Source organism: Anthonomus grandis, chromosome 22 (assembly GCF_022605725.1).
Source record: "Anthonomus grandis grandis chromosome 22, icAntGran1.3, whole genome shotgun sequence".
In the NCBI taxonomy this organism is placed as follows: domain Eukaryota; kingdom Metazoa; phylum Arthropoda; class Insecta; order Coleoptera; family Curculionidae; genus Anthonomus; species Anthonomus grandis.
The window spans coordinates 3981386-4008183 of record NC_065567.1 but is presented as its reverse complement, the minus strand read 5'-3'; the positions used below and the strand labels follow the sequence as shown (position 1 = coordinate 4008183).

The window sequence follows — 26798 nt, the reverse complement described above, 5'->3', positions numbered from 1 at the left end:
TATCCCGGCAAGACTATCCGGTTTACAGGGGCTATTTCTAGGGAGTTGAGTTTGTTCGACAGTCTTGGTCTAAGAGTTCTAAACAACAAGAACAACTCCCTAGATCTGATAGGTTCCAGAAACCCTGTTAAATTTAAAAGATGGAACAAAAAAAAAGAACCTATCAGGCCGGCTTCGTGGGTTCTCTGTATGGTCAGTTGCCTCAGTCACACTCACTCACTCAGTAGTAAAACACCTTAATTTAATTTAAATAGGGTGTTTATTAAAGTCTTCATACTCAATAGCTTAATTTATCAGAAACAGGGAGTTCAATCTACATGGTAAGTAAATATAAGTAAATATACAAGATGGTCTTAAAAAGGTAAACAAAAATAAATAAAAAATATATATATATATACAAGTTTATAACCCAAAGGTAGGTCAGTGATCGTTCGGAAGCATTACATAATAAGGCGTAACATTGAATTGTTTTAATGTAGATAATTATACCATAAATATAGTTACTTAAGTTTTAAATATTAAAATGAGAAAGTGATAATAAATTCATGTTAAATCATACAAAAAAAATCAAAAGAAGAATATGGTTAAGATTAAAAGAATGTGCTTACGGGTCAAGTTCCATGGTGTTCTTCTTTCGGGGGCGAGAGCCCGCGATGGGCAATTTTTCACCACATAGGGCTTACGGCATGATGTGTGTTGACGGGGCTAAGGGCGAAATTATTTTTCAGGCTTCAGGGCGAAATCCTCATCACTGCTGGGTCACGGCTGGCGGTTTACACTGTCATATTTAAGGAGCCCTAAGAGAGATTTCTCAATGGAAACACGGAACACCAAATAAAATGTCACCAACGGTGAAAACTACTTACGAAGTTTCGAGAGGCATCAAACTACTAAAACCCATCCTGCTTCAAAAATATTTCGTTGAAACTGAAGAAACACTAATGCATTTTAGTTTTAGATGTTATTTTAACAAAAAAGGTGCTGGCGGAGAGAGATGATAATAGATTTATTTCAAACCTCTCTCCGTCACAGCGGGCAGCACGGTACACTCTTGACGGACGCAGGAGCTGGAAAGACCCCCAGATGCGTCGCGGAACTGCTTAAGTAGTAGTCCAAAAGACGTCTGGGCGCAAGACCGGAGATTGAGGAACTTCACTCATTACTTTATGGGTTTAGCCGCTATGGGCCCAACCAAAACCCATACATAGGTCACTAATAAGCAAACCATAGAGTGCCTAGTGGAAAGTACAATTACGGGCCAAATCGTAATAATTCGACACGCGGCGCCACTGGCGTCCGCTTTAGTAAACCGGTTGACCAATTCAATTGCCGTGAAATCTTCTCCATGCACCGCATATTGTAAACAATAACAAAGAATTAAAATGGTGATAATATTGATAGTGGTTTAATGAAAAATATTGGCGAATTCCATTAAGAGTCGAAGGCAATTGTAATTATGGTGGGTGTCTCAGTTTTGAAAGAAAAATTTAGAATAAAGTCATTTTTAAATATTTTAACCAAATGAATAAAAGTTAGGATTCTCCAGATCCCGTCTAAAGCGTAATTAATCCTGCAACAACTCCCCCTCTTCCCCCAAGAGAATTACCAGAAAAGTAATTCTCATGCGAAGAGAAGTAAGCATCCAACTGGGAAGGGAAGTAAAGAATGTGCGAACAATCTAATTATTTAAAAATGCTATTCAAGCATTAAAATAAGTCAGAAAAATTAAAACTTCAAATTGATTGACTCATGAAATAATAATACTATAATAACCAACGAAATACCAAATAACACAAAATTTCTAGTAATTTCTGATAGAATTCCTAATCGGAAATCTAAAATGCTTCAAGTGGTAGGCCTTTACCACAAGAAACTTCACTAGAAAGAGAAAAACAAACAAGGTAGCTACTATCCAATAACCGCAAAAACATCAAAATACCCAGTCCGCACAGCTTTGAGGAAAGAAACTGGAGAAAAAGAAATTATATTAGAATTGAAAAATCAAAAGAACTAATAAGTAAAACACAAAAAAAAAACATACGTCCCGACCAGTAAGCAAAATCGATAAAGTCTAATCGGAATCGGAATCAACGAGTAGCTCTTCTTTTGGGATCTTTTTCAAATCTTTAACATGCCAAGCACCCTTAAACTTGCGCTTTTCGTCAATCAGTTCATAGACTACCGGAGATAACTTCTTCTTTATTGTAAAGGGGCCCAAAAATTTTGGTGCGAGTTTGGCGGTAAAGTTTTTACTAGCATCAGAAAGATCGTAATTTTTGCGATAAACTCGCTCACCGATCTCAAAACTAATTGGTCTTCGTCGAAGATTATAACGATTCTTTGATCTCTGATGCGCCGCTTTCAGTCTTTCCTCAACGTCCCTATATACTTTACTTAATTCACGTGAACGTGCCATAAAGTCGCCAACCGTGATACTGGGAACATCCCTATTATTGTGTTGGTCGCCCGAGGGCATATATTCTCTGGAAAAATTCATAAAATAGGGAGTGAGCCCGGTGGCTTCATGCACCGAAGATCTTATGGCAGAACCAACCTTAGGTAGAAGTCGATCCCAATTCTTATGATTATCCTCAATATAACAACTTAACATGGTTTTAAGGACTTGATTCACACGCTCCACGGGGTTGGCCTGGGGATGATAAGCCGGAGTATATCGGATATTGACCTTATACTGCTCACACAGTTTGGAAAAAAGTTCACCTCGAAATTGAGCACCATTATCGCAAATAAGAAATTGGGGAACACCAAAAATGAGAAAAACTTGTTCCTCTATAAGACGACAAATCATAGGGGCCTTAGCTGAGCAAAGAGGGAAGAACAAAGGAAATTTAGTGAAGGTATCCAAGACGACCAATACGTATTTGTATCCCTGAGTAGAACGAGGCAAGGGCCCAAAAAGATCGACGCTAATCGTGTTCCATGGCTTCAAAACTTGAGTTTGTTGTCCCATTAATCCGTGTCGCTCCCGGAGGGGCTTTTGCGAAATACATTTGGCGCAATGCCTAACATATCGGAGGACATCAGCTCTCATTTTTGGCCAATAATAACGACGCTTCAATCGTTCGTATGTCTTCATGACACCACCATGACCAGCCAAAGGATGATCATGATTTTCTTCCAAAATCATACGTCTTCGATCCTTGGGTACTACTTCCTTCCAGAAATCTTCATCATCTCGAAGAGACGGGTAAGAACATTTCACATACTTGTAAAGTAAATTTCCTTCAATTCGCCATTGGGGATAATTAATAGGATTCTCTACGACCTGATTGAAAACTCTTCGATACCACTTATCTGCAACTTCTGGTTCCTGGTATACACTCAATTTAGCAATCTCTGGCACAGCTCTACTGAGAACATCCGGCACAACATGATCTTGGCCCTTTCTATGAATAACCTCAAAATCGAATTGTTGCAACCGCAAAACCCATCTGGCAAGCCGTCCTGTTGGTTCCTTCAGACTATGAATCCATTTCAGACTATGATGATCTGTTATCACTTTAAAGGAGTATCCCTCTAAGTAGGGTCGTAATTTCTCGCAAGCATAAATAATGGCCAACAGTTCTCTCTCTGTGGTGGAAAAATTCCTCTCTGCTTTAGACAGAGATCGAGATATGTAACAGATAACATGTTCACCATCATCAAACTCTTGAGATAATACAGCACCGATCCCATACGCTGAGGCATCAGTCTGAACCAAAAAGGGTTTCGAGAAATCAGGACAAGTAAGTACAGGAGCGGAAACTAACGAATTTTTGATGTTCTGAAACGAATTTTGACATTCTGGGGTCCAGTTCCACTTTTTGTGTTTACAAAGAAGAGCGGTAAGGGGAGAAATAACGGTTGAGAACTGAGGAATAAAACGCCTGTACCAGGACGCCATACCGATGACACGTCGGACTTCGGTGGTGTTCTTTGGAGTCGGAATGTTCAATACGGCTGTCACCTTATCCGGGTCGACATGAAGTCCATCTTTATCGACAACATATCCTAAATACTTAAGTTCGGATCGACAGAATTTACACTTATCCTGAGAGAGTGTTATACCGGCTCTATGAAATCTCTGGAAAATCTCTTCCAAAACCTCTAAATGTTGCTGAAAAGTCTCAGAAATACAGATTACGTCATCTAAATAAACAAAGACATGTGGCTCCAAATCAGCTCCCAATAAGGTATCTACCAATCGCTGCCAAGTTGCAGGGGCATTCGTCAACCCAAATGGCATTCTCTTAAATCGATAAAGTCCCCGACCAGGGACAGAAAAACTAGTTTTATCACGTGAATGTTCATCAACGATTTGCCAATATGCAGAGTTAACATCTAACGAAGTAAGATACTTTGCATTTCTTAATTTGTCCAAAATACTATCAATAAAAGGGATCGGATAAGCATCCTTAGCCGTAACAGAATTTAGTTTTCGATAGTCCACGCAAAATCTCCATTTACCATTACCTTTCGGTACTACTAAGGCAGGGAAAGACCAGGCAGATTGTGATGGCTCGATAATATCGAGTTGCAGCATGTTATCAACCTCCTCATCGATAATCTTTAGAGTGGCGGGTGAGTATCTATAAGGGCGCAAACGAATGGTTTGGGCATTACCAGTATTAATCTGATGCTTCACTAAATCTGTTCGACCAAGCTTACCACCCATTAAAGAAAAGTATTTTGAAGTCAATTTATCCAAGGCGGATCGCTGTTCTGGGGTTAAAGTTTCCTGAGGAATAATGGCTTCAGTGATACAGATGTCCTGAGACGGCACACCAAAATACCAACAACCATTTTGCAAATCAGGAACGACACCAACAGTTTTCCAAAAATCGGTACCCAATATCAATGGACAACTCAATTTCTCCACTACCAAAACACTGCAAACCGCTACCTTATCATACAAAACAATAGGTAAGTTAATTGCGCCAATCACTTTACTAGAACTATGATTTCCAAAATTGCACTGAAAAAAAGGTGATGATAACAATTGTATGTCTGAACGTTGTAATATATTCCATATGCTTAAACCAATAGCAGTAACATTTGCTCCAGAATCCAATAAGCCAATAAATTTCATACCAAATATCGAGACTTCGAGATGAGGACGATCATCACCCTTGCACTGTGCGAAGGCGTAATCTAGAATAGGGTAGCTGGGGTTACTAGTCGAGACCTTAGGAATCGAACTGATCTCTCGACTAACTAACAGTTCGCCCTTGGGTTTCCCGACCTACTACAATTTGGACATGAACGGGTAGTCACATTTTTCCGACCGCAACGGAAACAGTGTCGACGAAAGGGTTGTGGACAAGTACTACTCAAATGGCCAGTACTACGACAATTCCAACAAACCACCGGACCACGAGAATTCTGAAGGTGCGGTGAAGAATTCATTGTATGTACACGAGGGTTTCTTGGTCGCTGATACATCAACTCAGGCTCGGCGACATTATTAGGGTTTACTGGAGGAGGTTGCATGCGTTGAGTTCGCAATTGGATGTTCTCAATCTCTTGTGCTGCAAGTTCCAGCTCTGTGATGTTGGTGAAATTGTGAAGTGCAAGTTGATTTTGCAATGAGGGGAGCAAATTTCGGCGTATAATGCGAAGTTGCATTTCCTCGGATGGAGGTTCACGTAACTTTCGAAACAAGTTTCGCATTTGTGCAATAAAGATTACCGACTTCTCCACTGGACCTTGTGTCCTATTCCTTATATCACACCAAATATCCTCCTCATATTCTGACGATAAATAGGCAGACCTAAGTTTACATTTCAATTCTTCCCATGACCTGATATCACTGCGTATAGATCTATACCAAGACAAGGCTGTGTCCGAAAATAAAATTACTGCACAATGCAGCAGCTGATTCCAAGATATTCCACAAGCAAAACCCAACTCCTCTACACGCTCAATAAAATTGGTAACACTACCAGAACCATCAAAATGTAACTGCCATTTTGAAATTGTTGAAAAGCTCTTAGCTAGATCATCGGAACCTAACGGAATCGTGACATCATTAGCATTAGCAGAAGTAAACACGGGTACATTCCGCTTCAAGGTGGAATTAGATTGTGGAGGAACGGAATAGTTCCTCGATGGGGAATAATAAGAACACGTTATTGGGTTAACTGGATCCTGTGAAATAACGTTCGTAGAAGGAATGGTGTGAAGTGACTGAACTAAATGTGTCGAAGTGTGGTCACAAAAAGTTGGTGCTGTTCGAGTAAACGGAATTGAAGCAGGCCGAAACGAACAAGAGGGACCTGGATTTACAGATACCGTCGAAGGAATCACATTGGGTGAAAGATGCTGTGAGACTTCTGTCTGAGCTTGAGAAACAGAAAGAGGATGATCCAGAAGGGAGTCCTCTCCAGGGGAAGCCTCAATAGTAACCGGCACCTGCAAAATTTCCTCTACACTCATTGTCAAGGTTCTCTTAGCCATTTCTAACCTATCAATAATAGAATTTAGCTGAGTAGACAAACTTATTACTTCTTCAGAAAAATCAGGATGAAATTCTAATAACTTCTTGAAACGACCCTGGATATGTAAGGCCTTAGACCGCAACCTACTATACTCTTTATTAATATTTAATTCACTAAGACCTGAGATAGCACTTTCCAACAAATTACACTTTCCTGCACAAATAACAACTTCGTTATCAGGGTCCAATTCTATTACCTCAAACATCGGCAAGCTATTAAGTTTCTCTAATTTCAAATATAACCTTAAACGTTGACGCTTTTCAATAAGAGTACCAGCCGTGATAGCACCTCGAGATGATAGCTCATACTCAAGCTCGTCCAGCTCCAATTTATTTATATCCATTTTCCCCAAAAATATCTCCGCCAATAACACAAACAAAAAAAATAAAAAAAAAATAATAAATTTTTTTTTTCTTTCCTTTTTTTTTTAATTATAGTCCCCTGTATGTATTGTGTATTGTGATGTAACTTGAGCAACTAAGCCGCTAACAAGGTACGGTGCACACAGTGCAACCCACCCCGTTCCAAAAAAAAATTAAAAAAAAAAAAAATCTGAAGTCCCGGGTTTGTACTGCCCCTAACCTACGTTAAAATCCCAATGACAGTATAAACGCTTTACTGAGTTGCAACACTAATCACTATTAGTAAAACACCTCAGTAAGATTCCCCCCCAACCTAGAATAATTATACCTAATAATATATCTATAAAAACAATATCTAATATTAAATACCTATCTAAATTTTATTTCTATAAGCTCTAAATATCTTTATACCTAAATCACTCTTAAAAAAATCTCCAAATTCAGAAAAACAATTCGAAAACAATTTATATTTTCACAGTATTACAGTAAGCATGACCCAGCAGTGCCGATTTTCCCCTAGCCCAGCAAAAGAATTTCGCCCAAAAAAATTCAATTCGCCTCAAAGATTTACTATAAGTAATTTATTTAATTAGCCCTGTCTAGCTGAAACGTTACATTAAAAGAAAATCTTAACAAGTTATAATCCTAATTAGAAAATGAAATGTAAGTAGATAAGTAATCTTCAAACTTTCAAACACCCTATAATATATTAAATCTACCAAAAGGAAATTAAATTAAAAAAAAAAACTTTCAAAAAAAAAGTACTATATAAAAAAATGAAAATCCAATCTCCCCTTCCTTCCTTAATTTCCATAAATTTTTTTAAAAATATTTTTGTTGAGCCTTAGTATGGGTATGTTCTAATGGAAGACACCCCATACTGGTAAAAGAGCACTAAGTGGAATTTTACCACCACCAGCTAACTGTACAAAGTTAGTCTACCCATTGACTGAGTTGGACAACTCCAATGTTTCGCGCCACTGAGTCATCCAACTTCCGCCAAACGCCCACTTTGTAGAGCGGGTTTTTTTTTTTTTTTTTTTTTTAAGCATCTAGTATATAAAATTAAAAAAAAAAAGTATATGGAAAGCAAAAGGAAAAGAAAAAAAAAAACTCCCTATAATATAAGACAAGTTACTTGGAACCACTAATTGTTTCACCCTGTAGTACCAACAAAATTCAATGAAGATTTATTAAATTGATTAAACAATAAAAGTTGACCCTGACCTTCCTATCAGTAAAACAAAATCCTATTTAAAAAAAAATTATTTAAAACAACCCTTATTAATAAGTATGTACTTGTATATGAAAACCACTAATAAGTCATATTCCTGCCTAAAATTAAATTATCAAGGTTTATAGAAAAATTCTCAGAATTATTTCTTGTAAGAAACCAAAAAAAAAAAACTAATTATTGTCAATAACAGGAAAGCTATATATAGTAAGGAATGCTATTCAATGTTATAGTCCCTACATATTTTATCTCTATACTGTCCATGCTCATATACCCAAGTCACAATAATCCCAATATCACCATCACTATCTACTAAATCACCCCCCTGAAAGTTAAGACAATTCATGCTATCAGCCGGAGATAAAGAATGGAGAGAAAAAAAAAATATGTCAGTCATAAATTTAGAAAAATGAATTATAAAATATGTGAATATTTAACAAAAAAAAATGAAATGTTGCATTACACCACCTGTATGTTATGCACTGAAATGTCGATATTTAAAATAAAATACTGTTACATAACTTGCCATGAACATTAGCCACCGCCAAATTCAAAATTTACAATACATTAGAAAATAAAAAAAATATCAGAAACTTAGTTATCTTAACCTTTAAAAAAAATCATCACACCCAAAAGAATTTATCACAATTCCATGAAACTTCACCCCCAATTATCATCATATACCTAGCTATGAGAATTTTAAAACAACCCTAGAGAAGATGCAGCAATACCCAATGTACAAAAAAATTATATCTATATATATATATTAAAATTGTTGAAATAAATTTAAATTTTTGTTTTATTAAAAGTGTCTTACCCCAAGATAAGTGAGGATGACCAATGACAACTTTTGACCAGAAAACTTTTTAAAATTTGGGCGCCATCTTGTTATGTTAAAAAAATTATCCCGGCAAGACTATCCGGTTTACAGGGGCTATTTCTAGGGAGTTGAGTTTGTTCGACAGTCTTGGTCTAAGAGTTCTAAACAACAAGAACAACTCCCTAGATCTGATAGGTTCCAGAAACCCTGTTAAATTTAAAAGATGGAACAAAAAAAAAGAACCTATCAGGCCGGCTTCGTGGGTTCTCTGTATGGTCAGTTGCCTCAGTCACACTCACTCACTCAGTAGTAAAACACCTTAATTTAATTTAAATAGGGTGTTTATTAAAGTCTTCATACTCAATAGCTTAATTTATCAGAAACAGGGAGTTCAATCTACATGGTAAGTAAATATAAGTAAATATACAAGATGGTCTTAAAAAGGTAAACAAAAATAAATAAAAAATATATATATATATACAAGTTTATAACCCAAAGGTAGATACCTGAATTCGTCAGTGATCACTTCGGAAGCATTACATAATAAGGCGTAACATTGAATTGTTTTAATGTAGATAATTATACCATAAATATAGTTACTTAAGTTTTAAATATTAAAATGAGAAAGTGATAATAAATTCATGTTAAATCATACAAAAAAAATCAAAAGAAGAATATGGTTAAGATTAAAAGAATGTGCTTACGGGTCAAGTTCCATGGTGTTCTTCTTTCGGGGGCGAGAGCCCGCGATGGGCAATTTTTCACCACATAGGGCTTACGGCATGATGTGTGTTGACGGGGCTAAGGGCGAAATTATTTTTCAGGCTTCAGGGCGAAATCCTCATCACTGCTGGGTCACGGCTGGCGGTTTACACTGTCATATTTAAGGAGCCCTAAGAGAGATTTCTCAATGGAAACACGGAACACCAAATAAAATGTCACCAACGGTGAAAACTACTTACGAAGTTTCGAGAGGCATCAAACTACTAAAACCCATCCTGCTTCAAAAATATTTCGTTGAAACTGAAGAAACACTAATGCATTTTAGTTTTAGATGTTATTTTAACAAAAAAGGTGCTGGCGGAGAGAGATGATAATAGATTTATTTCAAACCTCTCTCCGTCACAGCGGGCAGCACGGTACACTCTTGACGGACGCAGGAGCTGGAAAGACCCCCAGATGCGTCGCGGAACTGCTTAAGTAGTAGTCCAAAAGACGTCTGGGCGCAAGACCGGAGATTGAGGAACTTCACTCGTTACTTTATGGGTTTAGCCGCTATGGGCCCAACCAAAACCCATACATAGGTCACTAATAAGCAAACCATAGAGTGCCTAGTGGAAAGTACAATTACGGGCCAAATCGTAATAATTCGACACGCGGCGCCACTGGCGTCCGCTTTAGTAAACCGGTTGACCAATTCAATTGCCGTGAAATCTTCTCCATGCACCGCATATTGTAAACAATAACAAAGAATTAAAATGGTGATAATATTGATAGTGGTTTAATGAAAAATATTGGCGAATTCCATTAAGAGTCGAAGGCAATTGTAATTATGGTGGGTGTCTCAGTTTTGAAAGAAAAATTTAGAATAAAGTCATTTTTAAATATTTTAACCAAATGAATAAAAGTTAGGATTCTCCAGATCCCGTCTAAAGTAACAGTAATTAATCCTGCAACAACGGACTTATAGTACCATGTAGAAAAATAACCGAATATGTTGTTGCCCTAGAAAATATATTTGAAAACAATCTTTCGCGTTTAGCTTCTCCGCAAAACATCCGCAAAATGGAAATAAATTAAAAAATTAGTTTTCAAATGTCAAATATCAAATTCAATCATTGCTGCAAAGACTTTCCTATAGACTATTTTGTTTCTTTATATACTTTATATCGAGTATATTTACTTCACATTAAAATTCAGGAAGCAAGATATAAAAAAATGTAGAACAGGCAAAGCAAATACGAAACTCTCTATTTTACAATACCTATAAATATATCCATAATAATCTACTTATTTTTATTGGAATAATTGGAAAAAAAAAGATCTACATTCATTACAAGTGCGTTTTAATCTAACTTATCTTCCAAAAAACTGTATATTTCAGAAAAGTCTACGTATCAAAGGATATATTTCAATTGAAATTTTGATGTCAGGGCCTTAGGGTCTAGATACCTCCCTTTCTTATCTTGTAATAAATGTTCGACTCTTTCTCATGCAACTTAGAAAGAGATCCACGCATTTCCTACTTTTAAATATAATGCGGTAAAGGGTAATATTTTATTGTATTGAATAATATTAATAACAATTTTTTTTATTTATACCAAACCGAGCTAACTAACCTAATAGTAATAAATAAGATATACACTTAAATATTTACAGTAATGATCTAGAATTTCATAACCGATATTTTATCAATTATTAGTGTTTTTACTTTATTTTAAATATACTTATTATAGTAACTTACCAGTATTCGTTTATTTTCCCCCGCCCAGTCTTGAGTTATAAGTATATTATGTAATCTGAATTACCAAATAATTAAGCGTTTAACTATTATTTCATTATAGTAAAAAACTATACTTTTAACCTTTTAAACCCTTTATAAACATAATAAACAATAAATTTAAATGAGTATAATATATTGCCCCGTTTTCCCCTAGCATTCAAAAACTAAACGCATATGAATCATTTTGCACCGGTATCCCCTATACGATAATATATGGGCTCATAAAAATAATATTTTAGGTCGGCGGCTTGTGATCTCATTTCGTCAAAGTGCCGACGCGGAGTGATTTAACTTATATTCTGTAAACTTTGGTAAAAGTATGGTATCTTTAGATTTTGACTAAACTTTTTTACTATATAATTTTTCATTAAACTAAAGTTTCAAATAAATTGCTATCAACACTTATAGAAACAATAAATATTAAAAGCAATATAAGTAGTTCCACTTCTTCCGATATAAAAATATCAAATCATTTGAATAAAATCGTAAGTTTATGTATTTAAAAGCTTGTTCTTATGTAGACAATAGAGAAAACAAAGTGTGAAAACAATTGTGAATATTTTTTGAAAAACGATCAATCAGAAATAAGCGATAAGAAACAAATATTTTAAATTATAAAAAATTACTGAATCAAATAATATATTTTCTCATATCAGACCATTTTTTAAATTTATGTCAAAACAATAAAATAATTTAATGAACTTTATTATACTCTAAAAGTAAGAAATAACTTATGCTTAAGTTTATTATGAAGTCAATTCATAAAATATTATTAGATAAAATAAAAATAAATAAACTAAACCTATGTGCACGGTACATTGATAAATATTTATAGTTATAAATTAAAACTCTGATTTATAACAACCTAAAATGAAAATCTCAAAATCTTATTAGCAATTCTTAAAAAACAAATTAATTATAAACCTTTCCGAAAATTATTTATTTTATCTACAAAAACTAAAACGAAGTCTTAGAAAAATTGTTTCTCAATTTCTATGAAAACGACTTTCTGTTCTTTTTTTTTTACTTCTTAAAAAAATCTCAAATTAATTTAATAATTCACCAAGGGACTAAGGGATTCACCAAGAATATTGCGGTTTAGCCAAACTTGCCTAAGTTCCAAAATTCCAAAAAGTTAGAAATAAGTGTTTAGGATAAGGATAAAATGTATGGGCACAGATGTAAATAGCTCCGTGCGGAGCTATTTACATCTGTGGTATGGGGTCTCGAAAGCGGTCCAAAATACGAGGTCGGTTTAATTAGAGAAACGGTGTGCAAGTTGTATTTGAATAAATGCAATTCTAAAATTTATAAAAAAAAACAGAATATTTCTGGAAATAAATTAAATTTCGCAAAATCGCTTTTTCTTATAATGTTACTTTAAATGCTATGTAGAAACTTATAATCACACTTATACAGGGTGACAATTTAAAAAGAAAATTTAAAAAAATCATATATTAGGAACAAAAAAATGAATAAAAAAACGATAAAAACAGTTTCTATAAGACGAAGGGAGAACAAAAATAAGCATATTATCTCACCCTTATCTACAACCGTTTGGACAGGGTGACATACACTCCTAAAATCTTAGGTGGAAAGGGAGTCGAGTGATACATGAAAGGCAAATGTCAGAAAATTATTCTATGTTTATCAAGGAAAACAATAACAATACCACCTTTCAGACGGACAGCGGACCGGTGAGGCCCGACAGGGGAGGACAGGGGTGCGCTTAATAGACTTAAATTAAATATGTATGTACCGCCAGACATACGGCAGAGCGGATGGCAGAACGACGCATACTTGATCAGCGGAGTACTAGGTAGCGGAGCGCTCAAATTTGTTGGATATTTTCGAGCGTATTAGGTTATTTCGTATTGAGTTTTGGAGAAGTACACGTGGAAAATGGATTTTGAAACTTTAATTTTAAGTAAGGAAGACGAGATCATTCATTTATCTCAGAGATCAGAAGGATGGAGTGCTTTCCATGTTATCGGACTAAATGTGTTTTACCTTTATTTACACATAAACTAAAAGCGTCGACCTCTGCATAAGCTTATAGATGCTTCCCTTAAGGTTGAGCAGTTTTATGATTTCGATCAGGCTCTTTGGTCTGATCTTGTGGTTGACACGATAATTGGGATTGTCCGCACCTCTGGTAAATTCCGCCTGTTGAGCCGCTATGATACTATTTTGGTCACAATGTAATATACGTTTTGTAATGCAAGATGTAATTAGTTTATAGAGTGTGGGTAAGCATGTTATTGGCCGATATTTAGCCGAATCTTGAGTGTTTTGGCAGTCTTTGGATAAGAGGCAAGTGGTACTTTCCGTTAAAAAATTGGTCAAATTCTGAGGATTCATAAGTATGTCCGTCGTTTAGAAGGTCGGTCACTTGCTAATGTGTTGCCCACAATTTCTTAATCCAGTAATTTTGGACGTGATCTGGGCCTGGAGCTTTCCAGTTATGTAGCTTTCTTATGACGTTACTCATTTCCTTAACTGAAAATGATAAAAATGCCATTTGATGATGTTTGACACTTTCCACGTTCTTCAGTCAGCCATTCAGTGCCGAGGTTGCCTTTACTAGGTGTTGTTGATTAAGTGCCTCAGAACTCCTCGATGTTTTTTTGTAAAAGGGAGGGTAAATGCTAATTGCAGCGTTTGTTAGAGAAGTGACGTTGAGCTTTAGAAAAAATTCTCTGAGTGTTCAAAGAGTAAATTATCTTGTGTTATTTTGTGACTAGACTTATAGCTTTTTGAGTGACCTGAAAAAATAGATGACTTCTGTTTGGGGGTCTAGAAATTATTCTGGAGTACAGTTTTCTGCTATGTATGTTGTCTTGCCTAATATCTTCAATATATTTCAGTAGTCTCCTTTCGCATGGCCGTGTCGGTCTTACATTACGTGTAATACTTTGCTGGTTTTTATCTGATTTATTATTATTATTATTATTATTATTATTATTATTATTATTATTATTATTATTATTATTAATATTATTATTATTATTATTATTATTATTATTATATTAATTATTATGACATTTAAGACTTTGTAAATTAAGATTAACTTTATTGACAAATTCGAAAAATGGAGATCCTCTGTGCCTTTACTCTCCCTAAAACTAAACTGTTTAAAATCAAAAACTAATTTGTACTTCCTTATTTTCTAAAATATTTACCATTTTTTGTTTTAAACATTTTTATAATATTTTCATAAAGTTGTTAATACTTAAAATGAGTCAATTATTACACATTAATACATTAACAACTTTATCTCCGCTTTTAAGAACTGGTGTTATTATAATCACTTTAAAGTGTAATGGGATTTTATTAGTTAATAATCAAATATTTCCCAAATGATACTTCATTTAAATTTTTTTTTGTTCAATTTAAATTCAATTTTAAAGGGAGTTTTCAACAAGGTACCACAAGTGGCATTAGCCATATATAAAAAGAAAGTAGGGTTAGGTTTCACCCTTTCGGAGAGGTTGACAAACAATTTTAATACATTTTTAAAGATCACAAAAGGTCTTAGTAGACGGATTTTTGCGATTTTCTGAAATATTTTTTTCAAGAGGTCTAGCGAATTTAATCCATTTAGAGCCTCCACCGAGAATATAACCAAATAACATTTTTCTTGGAATCCTATGGAAAAAAGTGTGTTTTATTTATGGAATTAGCAAATAAAGATAAAACCAGTTAGATAATTTTTTTAACTAAAAAAGCAGAGATATAGCGTCAGAGATTGTTTTTGAATTTTATGTTTCTTTAAAGTTTTAACTGCGCTGCAAGTTCAAGTATATCCATTAAAATTAGGTTCCTTTATTCGAAAAATTTTGCATGCTGTGTATATGTTCGTATAATGTATTTTTATTTCCTCGAAACCTCTTTTACTATCAACAGAATACACACACAAACCTGATACAGCAGTAACATCGGGCAAATTATTCGATAATTTTTTCTTGGATCGTTGAAGTGCCTTTTCAAAATCCGAGACAGCATCGTCAAAGTCGGCATTGAAGCGGAAATTCTCAACCGGTGATTCTAGTAGGGTACTTTTCAGTATTTTTGGAAACTTCTGAGCTTGCGTCTTCTGCTTCAATACTCGTTCACATGGCTACAAATAAAGAGATAGCATTTTAAACTAATCTGAAGAAATTTGATATTCAAGAAATTCGTATTAGTTATTATTGTTATTATTTTTCTTTTAGAATAGAAGTTTTTTCAGAATTACCGATTTTTTTGATTCCGAATCCCAGGTTTTCGGAATCTAAGGCGTAATGTGTTTTGCAGAAAAATGCATCAAGTAAAAAACTTATGAGAAATGCAGAAAAAGATTAAATACAAGATTAAATACATGAACTTAGAAACCTTTTACATACCCCCCTCTTATATTCTGAAATAATTTTAAGTTATGACACCTAGTTCTAAAAATTCTAAAGGTACAGACAAAATCATTTGCCTGAAACATGAAACTTTACATTTCCTGTTGCCATAAAATATGCGGACAGGCCGATGTTACCAATTTAAAGTGAGAAACATGCGACTAACATTGATTTTTTCAGACACCGTTGGCATCAATGGCAAATCGTAGAGTAGTAAATAGCTTAGAACACTGAAAGGCTAGAATTAGTAAGCAACAACTTTGTTTGAGTTAACATGTGCACAGGGGCAAGAGGGGTGTTTGTTTACAAACATATTCATCGATTCTCTGTTGTCAAGTACACACATTTTCAAAAGAGGAAATTTTCAGCTATATATCAACACATATAATAATGTTAATTTAACTAATCGATGTTAGATTTTCGATTAAAAATAGATATATGTTATTCTAAGCGAAAACATAACAACTTCAAACTTAGAACATTGAAAGGCTAGAATTAGTAAACAACAACTTTGTTTGAGTCCAACATATGCACAGGGGCAAGAGGGGTGTTTTGTTTACAAACATATTTGCCGATTCTCTGTTGTCAAGTCGACGCAAATTTCCAACGGAGAAAATTTTTAGCTATACAGGGTATTTTTTATATATTGCGACAAAATTCGGGAACGTGTTCTTTGGACAAAAATTCGCAAAAAAGTTCCTATAAATATAGGTCCTAAACCTTTTAGATTTTGAGCTACAGGGTGGTAAAGTTTTATCAAAAAAATGATTTTTTTTTTTAATAACCTAAATACCCCTATAGATATTTGTCCAAAGATTGGTATGCAGGGTCTGTGTATCCAGAGCCATTTACCAACATACTTTTAACATTTTTATGTTTTCCAGTGGCATGTGTGCGGGTTTTCCGCTGAATACTTCTATAAAGAAAAATGGTACGCCACTGTTTTTCTTGTATTAAAACATATTTTTAAATTCCCCGTTTTATTTGCAACATTTTTGATCCCTTTTTTGATCCTTTGTCCGTTAGATGCACGGTTTTCGCACAAAAAATTAAAAACCATGGACATATTGCTCAAATTTGATTAGACTTCCTTTATTCTAGTAATTATTCGTTTTTTTTTAGTTTATTGCAATTTTAATAATAAATAATACAATTTTTATTAATTAATTTAGTACAAAAGCCACCCCAATTTAATAAAATTGTAATTAAGGATTTTAAACTTTTGCTTCTACAATCTTAATTAATTTTAAGTGATAAAAATATTTAATTATAATATTTATATAATAATAATAATATTTAATTTTTTATTATTTATTTAAGTAATATTACTATTTTTACAAAAGTTGTTCAAAGTGTGCTCCTCCAACATCAATACAAGCATCTAATCGACGTCGCATTGATTGGCGGACGCGTTCAAAAATTCCTGGTCTGCCGAATTATGTCACAAGACGTTATAATGCGATTACACAATTCCTCCACATTATCAATTGGATTTCTATAAACCAGTGATTTAAGGTGGCCCCACAAAAAGAAATCCAGTGGATTTAAGTCGGGAGACTGTGGGGGCCAAGGGTGAATTCTTCCCTGACCTATCCAACGATTTGGATACGTAATATCCAAATACTGCCGAGCCACTTAACTAAAATGGGCTGGAGCACCGCCATGTAAAAAAAACATTTGCTCTCTCAGCTGAATGGGGACATCTTCTAGCATCGCTGGTAATTCATTTTCAAGAAATTCTTGATACACTTGTCCAGTCAACCTTGCTGGTAAAAAAAAATGGACCGATGAGAAAATTTTCAATAATGCCGACCCATACATTAAGTGAAAACTGGTGCTGATGACGGTTTTCTGCCACAGCATGTGGGTTCTCATAATGCCATATGTGGTTATTGTGGAAGTTCATAATTGCGTCCCTGCAGAAATTAGCCTTATCGGTGAAAAGTATTTTTCTTATAAACGGTGCCTTATGCGTTCTTGCATCCAACGACACAAAGCCGTTCTTTTCGGAAAATCGCCTGGCAAAAGTGCCTGCACCCGCTGAATATGATACGGGTATAAAAGGTTTCTTTTAAGAATATTCCAAACTGTAAAGTTACTAATGTGTACCGTCTGAGCAATTTTCCTAGTGCTTGTGGTGGGATCTTCCTCGAATTCATTGAGCACCTGTTCTTCAATTTGAGGAGTAACTGTTCGGGGATGTCCGTTTTCAGCGGTGAGTTTTTTAAAGCTGCCGGTTTCACTTAGACGTTGGTGTAAACGCGTAAACATGGAGTCATGAGGAATATCACGATTCGGGTAACGTTCGGCATAAATACGCAAGGCTTCTCGTGCGTTTCCGTTAGCCAGTTCATAAATGAGGTGCATATCGCACATTTTATTAGTTGTGTAATTGTTAGCCATTTTAAAAAAAAAATAATCTTGTCAACTGGCGGACAGTGACTGATTTAAAATATCACAAAATCTTACAAATATCAACTTTATCGTGGGCAGAGGAAGAATGTGTAAAAAGATGGTGATGCCGATGGTGCTGTGAGGAAGATGAAACCGTTGACCATGTAGTCGGGGAGTGCCCAGCACTCACGCGCGCCAGGTTCAAATACTTGGGTAAAACTTTCACTGTACCGAGTGACTTTAAGTCCTTCAGACCAGAGAGCCTTATCGGTTTCTCTAAGGCCGTTAGGCTCTAATAACCCCCAGTGGGGCATGACGGGTTCATCAGGAGACCTATATGCACAACTGCCTTGGCAGCCCACTGTTTCGACAATTCAATTCAAGTACCGATACTTTCTTAACATCATGGGGTTACCATCATCATGAACGTAGAATAGAGGATCTTATAGATATAAACCTAATAAAAACTTGAATGTGAAAGTGTGCGTAATATACCAAAATATTTATATTTTTAAATCTAAATATTTTTTTGGACATATTCATTTATTAATAAGCTATAAAAAATATAAAACTACAATTTTGTCCCTGGTTTTATTACAGGATTTTATGTTTTTTTTGTTGTTTTGGCAGAAAGCAGGCATAATATCTATCTATATATATTTATGTTTTTTTAATATGGACATTAGGTAGATAGATAGATAGAAATTACTAATTTTTTATTACCTTTAAAGAATTTTGAAATTTATTTAGATATTGATATTTATGTATAAAGTTAATTTTATCTTTCCCTAAAATTTGGTGGATAATTTTTTTTTGTTTTACCATATTGCAACTTACAATAGTATATATAGTAATTGGCACCACATATTAATTTATTACTGAATTTTTTTTTTAATATATTTTTCTAATATATATATTATAATATATAATTATTGATAAAGGTTTGAATGCTTTTATTTAGTACATTATGTAAGCTAAAAAAACAACCTTTTAAAACTTGTGCTTGGGCTGTCTTGTAAAACATACAGCATCGTCACAAAAAGTATTAGTGTTACTCATATAAGCTTTATTTATACCTAATACTTATTAAATTAATTATACTTATGTAAAACTATTTTTTTAGGATTTCTGATGCACTGGTTAAAAACACAGCAGCCGATAATTCAGTTAATTTACCAAGTGATTTACCCTTCAAAGCTGCAGGGGTAGCTTTCCTGAAGAGTGCAAAATCTTCTTTAGCTTCCAAAATGGTATATAGTACAAACAGTGAAGCTAATATAGACAAGTATGGCTTATTAACATAGATTAATATTCTTGTTACAAAAAATTTTGTAAAATTACAGATCTGATCATTCATCATCAACAATAACTGCATCTGAGATTAATATTTCTACAGTAACCGTGGGGTCTAGGTCAACAATTACTATTTCTCATCCAAGCCGTTTTTGTTTAACTGCTACAAGGAAAAGGTAAAAATACACTCAAAATAGACTACTTACTACTTTATGCCATGTATCATCCTATTCTATATATCTTATTTAAAAGTGATATAGTATTTAAGTAAGAACAAAAAATTAAAATTCGAAGATTGCAACAAACAAATTTGCGCCAAAGAAATTGAATTAGATATCTCAAGTCATTATTAAAATACTTAAGAAATAATAACATGATTTTCAAAAAAGCCCAATATACTACATATTTTATTTGACTTGTAAAAGTACTTGTTTGTATATTACTACTAATAAACTATCTAATCTAATCTATTGTACATAGTCTTTATTCTTAGGTAAGCTTTTTTTTAGTATAAATTAATATGATATAATAATTGGTATTAGGTATTATATAGGTCACTGTTAAATGTCTCAGAACCATTGTACAGGCTAAATACTCATAATAAAAATCTTATATCCTATAAAAAACCTGCAACTCCTTCACTATTTGAACATTCTTATAGTTTTAACTCTTTTCGCTGGAGCAATACTGTCCCTTTGAAAAAGTCAGCACCATAAGTAAGTGATGTAAAACTGAGTTTTGTTTAATATAACAATAAAATTTTGCAAAATGTTAAAAATTTGTGTATTAAAACATGATTTATTCAGAAATCTATAATACTATAATAATAAAATATTTACTTTCCATAAAAATGCTTTTTATTAGGACCTTCCTCTAATGAACTCCGTTAAAAAAACACATAAATAGCTCATAAATGGTAATATTAATTAAACTCAAACTCTATAACAATTAATAAAAATTTATCAGGTAAATATATGTTGACGACGTCACTGGTAGAGAGTGCTTGTATCGGTGGCATCAACAATGCGATCGAGCGGCGTTGCGATGCCATTACCGTTTTCTCGTTTCTTCGTACTTTATTTTCATTTATTTAACGTAAATTGACTTCGATATACTTATTATCCTCCACGTCGTTTTTCATCGTTTTTTGCACCTTCTGGAAATCCTGCTCAGCCTTTCCAAGAAAGTCATTAAGGTTCTGCGCCACTTCACTTTTTGAAGGTAAATTGCGACAGCTTTTGGAGTCTGCCTTTTCAGTTTCTTTATTAGCAACCTCCTGAATGCCCACTAAAGTTTTCTTAATTTTTTCCATAGTCTCGCTAATGTCTTTTTGGATTTTTTCGTTTGTGTTTTGAAAGCTGTTTTTTGACTGTTCGCTGAAAGCGAGAATCTCTTCTTCAAAGTACTCCTGAAGTAGCCTTTCTGCTTCGATTTCTTCTTGTGATTTTACCCTCGGATCGTAAAAAATTGTTGCCAGATCTGGTGATAATGAGCTTCGAGTCCTTTGCGCGTTTAAACTTTTTTCTATTAAGTCCTCCTTGAGTTTTTTGTTAAAGTTTTCAAATAGTACTGCTGCTTCGATATAGAGTATCTTATTGAATTTATTTTTAAAAAAATGCTTGATATTTTATTAAAGGGGAGCAGTAGTATTGTTTTGTGCCTTCGGAAACAATTGAAAATTTTTATGATATTATAAAGTGATTTTTGCCATTTCTCTATAAGCATTTGGCATCATTGCATCAGAGATGTTGCAAGCAAACAAACCTGCCCATAGTTCCGCGGCATGCTACTTCTAGCCTTTCAATGTTCTAAGACTTCAAAGCAAAAAAAAATTAACATTCTTATTCCTGAAACCTAAGGTAAATAGTAAATAAAAGTGAATCGTTTTAATTTCAGCAGCATAAGGCCGTCGTCCCACCAAAGATACGCGACGGCGACGCGAAGGCGATACGATTTCGCCTGGACACATTTAGACGACATGCAGTTGCTCCACCAAAGATACGCGTTTCGTGTTTCCTACGTTAAGTTGTTCAGTTTAGTTCAAAATGTCATCGAGTGAAGACGAGGATGTGGTTACAATGTATTGGTATTTGCGGAATGGAAAAAAAAATAAAAAGGCAAAAAAAAGAAAATAGTGGGTGCATACTTTTATTGAGAAAAATTAAAAAAAAAATGTTGCTGCTAAGAAGGTGCACAGACATCCATTAAAATCCAGTTCAGCATTTCGTTGTTTCGTTGTTTTTTGTTAAAGTTTTCAAATAGTACTGCTGCTTCGATATAGAGTATCTTATTGAATTTATTTTTAAAAAAATGCTTGATATTTTATTAAAGGGGAGCAGTAGTATTGTTTTGTGCCTTCGGAAACAATTGAAAATTTTTATGATATTATAAAGTGATTTTTGCCATTTCTCTATAAGCATTTGGCATCATTGCATCAGAGATGTTGCAAGCAAACAAACCTGCCCATAGTTCCGCGGCATGCTACTTCTAGCCTTTCAATGTTCTAAGACTTCAAAGCAAAAAAAAATTAACATTCTTATTCCTGAAACCTAAGGTAAATAGTAAATAAAAGTGAATCGTTTTAATTTCAGCAGCATAAGGCCGTCGTCCCACCAAAGATACGCGACGGCGACGCGAAGGCGATACGATTTCGCCTGGACACATTTAGACGACATGCAGTTGCTCCACCAAAGATACGCGTTTCGTGTTTCCTACGTTAAGTTGTTCAGTTTAGTTCAAAATGTCATCGAGTGAAGACGAGGATGTGGTTACAATGTATTGGTATTTGCGGAATGGAAAAAAAAATAAAAAGGCAAAAAAAAGAAAATAGTGGGTGCATACTTTTATTGAGAAAAATTAAAAAAAAAATGTTGCTGCTAAGAAGGTGCACAGACATCCATTAAAATCCAGTTCAGCATTTCGTTGTTTCGTTGTTTTTTGTTAAAGTTTTCAAATAGTACTGCTGCTTCGATATAGAGTATCTTATTGAATTTATTTTTAAAAAAATGCTTGATATTTTATTAAAGGGGAGCAGTAGTATTGTTTTGTGCCTTCGGAAACAATTGAAAATTTTTATGATATTATAAAGTGATTTTTGCCATTTCTCTATAAGCATTTGGCATCATTGCATCAGAGATGTTGCAAGCAAACAAACCTGCCCATAGTTCCGCGGCATGCTACTTCTAGCCTTTCAATGTTCTAAGACTTCAAAGCAAAAAAAAATTAACATTCTTATTCCTGAAACCTAAGGTAAATAGTAAATAAAAGTGAATCGTTTTAATTTCAGCAGCATAAGGCCGTCGTCCCACCAAAGATACGCGACGGCGACGCGAAGGCGATACGATTTCGCCTGGACACATTTAGACGACATGCAGTTGCTCCACCAAAGATACGCGTTTCGTGTTTCCTACGTTAAGTTGTTCAGTTTAGTTCAAAATGTCATCGAGTGAAGACGAGGATGTGGTTACAATGTATTGGTATTTGCGGAATGGAAAAAAAAATAAAAAGGCAAAAAAAAGAAAATAGTGGGTGCATACTTTTATTGAGAAAAATTAAAAAAAAAATGTTGCTGCTAAGAAGGTGCACAGACATCCATTAAAATCCAGTTCAGCATTTCGTTGTGCGATAATAAACAAAAAAACAAAACTTCGATAAATGAAAAAAAACGCCAATACACACAGCTTGAATGTTGCTTCGCAACTGACAAGTCCAGTCTCCCGGCAACACGCATTTGGATGTGTCTTCGGCGCAGCGTTGGTGGGGACAAAATGATTTTAAAACATGGATTCGACACGAAAGATACACGCTGGCGACATCGCGGAGATGTGGCGTCGCTGTCGTGTATCTTTGGTGGGACGACGGCCTAGCATGACAAGCGCAAGAGAGAGGTAAGCAGCTGGTAGAATATTTAAGCTAGTGCTGTTTTTATAAATCTGCTTATTTTTTTAAAATTTTATAATAGTTATTCTTATACATAGAAAGTCCCAACATTTACATTACATTAAACATTTTACAATAGTTATTTCAATATTTTTTAATAGTTATTTTTTAGCCAGTGCTGTTTGTATAAATCTGTTTATTTTTTGTTAAATTTTATAATAGTTATTCTTAGTCATAGAAAGTCCCAAGGGCAGGGTAGTAATTAGATTTTTAAGACTTCTATCTGTGTATACGTATTTTATAATATTTGTTTTTAATAATTGTAGAATGTCTTTAGGGTGGTAGACGTAGCAGTTATTAGATTTTTAGGATTCGTGTCACTTATTTTGATTGTACATTTAATAATTATTTTTTTGTGTTTATATAAGTTATTTAGGAATATAGAAAGAACATGAACCTGTCGTTAGCCGATATTAACGTAAGGTCGATACTTAACTCGTTTAACAACTTTAGAGATCATGTAACTGAGTTCAATTATGATGTCGTGGGAGTATCTAAGACTTGGCTGCGGCCAGCCATTGATTCATTATCGGTTAGTATGCCTGAATATAGCTTTGTGCGTCAGGATAGAGATAGTCGAGGAGCGGAGTCGGCATTTATTTAAAAAAAAATTAATTTGAAATAATTACACAAGAATCTATAAGCTATATCGAACATATATGGGTTAAAGTCGCTCTCTCGGCTGATACTTTACTAATTATAGGTAGTATTTACCGTCCACTGCAGGAAAACACAGAGCTATTTTTCTCGCGTTTTAAGGATATTTTATTGGATTTGCATTCATCTTTTCATAACATAGTGTGCTTTGGAGATTTCAATATAAATATGAATCATCCAACGGGCAGGTTATGCTCTGCACTAATTGATGTTACAGAGAGTTTTAATCTGTCACAACTCGTTACCGAACCTACGTGAATAAATGCAAATAGCTCGACATTAGTAGACCTAATTTTTTACAACGGCGATAATGTCACAGCGGTAGGGTCTAGAGACCCTAATGTTTCGGATCACTTCTTAATATATTGTAGTTTGTATTTTGAAAAAATTGATAAACCTCCAAGCTATAGTTTTACTTATCCTGACAATCGAAACATTGATAAAGATAAATTACAATTTGATTTGCGGAATATTAATTGCAATATTTTTTATGAATCCAACAATATTGACGAAAAGGTAAAATTTTTTACAGACAAATTACTTCAGCTTTTTAACCGTCATGCACCAACAAGAACCATCAAAGGTAAAAAGAAACCCACCGTGTATGCACCGTGGATAACTGAGAATATTCGGTTAATAATTAAACTACAAAATAAAGCTTTAAATAGGTTTCGACAGACAAAAAATAATGATCACTGGTCGTATTACAAGCAACTTAGAAATTATACTACTTCTGCTATTCGTCCAGAAAAAAAGGCTTAGGAAAATACTAAGGAAAAGTGGAATTTAATGAGAAAAATAGGAATTTGTCCAAAAACTCTACATTACCTGAGAATTTATCAAAAAAATTTAAAAAAATTTCTAACGCATAATTCATTTAAGTTTAAACAAAATACCGTCATGAAAATTTTAGGAAAACTTGGAGCTTATATTGCTCTGTTGTCCATTTATAATACCACATATTACTCATTTGATAAATTCAAGCATAACATCAAATATCTTTCCGACCAGTTGGAAACTAGCTAATATACTTCCATTGCCCAAAGTAAAAAATTCAAAAGAATTTAGCGACTTACGTTCAATTTCGATTCTGCCTATATTATCGAAGGTTCTAGAGAGATGTCTTGAGCAGCAAATTACCTTGTTTTTAAACAGAAATTCTATCCTTCCTTTGAAGCAGTCTGGATTCCGTTCCAATCATAGCTGTGCGACCGCTCTATGCGATGTGTCGGATAATATTATTCGATCTTTAGATGAAAACGAATCCGTTGTACTAGTAATGCTAGATTATAGCAAAGCTTTCGATATGCTTAAAGACGAGCTTTTATTGTCGATACTTGGTTTTGTAGGATTTTCTAATGCTGCAATGAAACTCCTGGAAAGCTTTATCACACATCGGAAGCAAATAGTTTGTTTAAATGACAATTTTTCGGAAGACATGGCTGTAGTTATGGGAGTTCCTCAGGGCAGTGTTCTTGGTTCTCTTTTTTTTAAATTTATACGTGCGTTTTGCTTAAATGTTTAAAGTATACTAAACATCATAGTTATGCTGATGATACTCAGTTGATGTTGTCTTTTGATTCATCGAATCCGGGCAATGCTGGTGACTGTTTAAATGAAGACTTGTCAAGTCTATATAATTTATCTGTAAAACATGACTTACAGTTTAACCCTAAGAAATCTGTTGCGATGTTGTTTACCAAACAAAATTTAAGGCAGCACCTATTGGAAAATTTAAAAATCCAGATTGATAACGAGCCTATCGTATTTCAAGATATTTGCAAAAATCTCGGTTTGTACATTGATGTAGGATTAAGATTCATGTGACATCAAAATTGCAGAAAGCCTATTCAATGTTGAAAACTTTATATCCGCAGCACCATGAGTTAAATGTGGATACTAGGCGATTGCTGTGCGACTCTCTCATTGTTTCTCATTTTAACTTTTGTGATACTGTGTATGGCCCTTGTTTAGATAACAGAGATAAAAAGCGTATACAAAAGTTTCAAAATGTATGTATAAGGTTTATTTTTGGTATTCGCAGGCCATATGGAGTGTCGCACAGGTTGAAAGATCTTGAGTGGCTTAATATGTCATCGAGGAGAGAGTTGCATTATGTGGTATTTTGCTATAATATTCTTAAGATGAGGTTCCCACAATATCTTTTGGATAGGGTGGTATTTAGAGATGATATTCATCATCAGGCTAATGTTAGAAATAGAGGGCGTTTAGATATTCCACAACATCGAAAAGAAATTTTTAAACGATCATTTTCTGATAATATTGCATCTGTAGTAAATAAATATATTGTGGCGTTAACTTTACAGTGTTACTATTTTGCCAAGAGTTTGCAGACGGTAGCTCAGAATTATTGGAGGCTTGGGATTGTTCGAAGGTTCACTTATGACTGGCTATTAAAGAATATAATCTTGATTATAATTAATAAATAAGAGGGCGCTACTTAGTTTTTTTTTATGAATGAAAGAAAACTAGGAAAAACACTTGGTATATAGGTTTCAATTAACAATTAAATGGCCCTGGATAAAGTAGATTTAAAGAGGCAAAAAAAAATATCTTAACAATACAACCAAATTATATTTACATCAAAGATATGTTTACACCTCTTTTCTAATCTGTTAAATGTTAATAATTTATTATGAATTAAAATATGAATAATGTTGATATGATTAAATAAAATAGGTTTGTCAAAA

The 26798-nt window shown here is 34.1% G+C and overlaps 1 protein-coding gene across 5 annotated transcripts in view; it reads right to left on the bottom strand.

The window, feature by feature from the left end:
* Positions 1-26798, bottom strand: part of LOC126749060 (M-phase phosphoprotein 8) — a 167031-nt gene that overhangs the window by 33416 nt on the left and 106817 nt on the right. For 3 of the 5 annotated variants that reach the window (XM_050458671.1, XM_050458672.1, XM_050458673.1), the window contains one exon: positions 15338-15536. In XM_050458671.1, coding sequence (XP_050314628.1) covers positions 15338-15536 — 199 coding nt within the window. Of the gene's footprint in view, positions 1-608; positions 798-866; positions 5985-9875; positions 10557-15337; positions 15537-26798 lie in introns of those variants that run through there. The other 2 variants (XM_050458674.1, XR_007664870.1) reach the window with 2 other exon arrangements.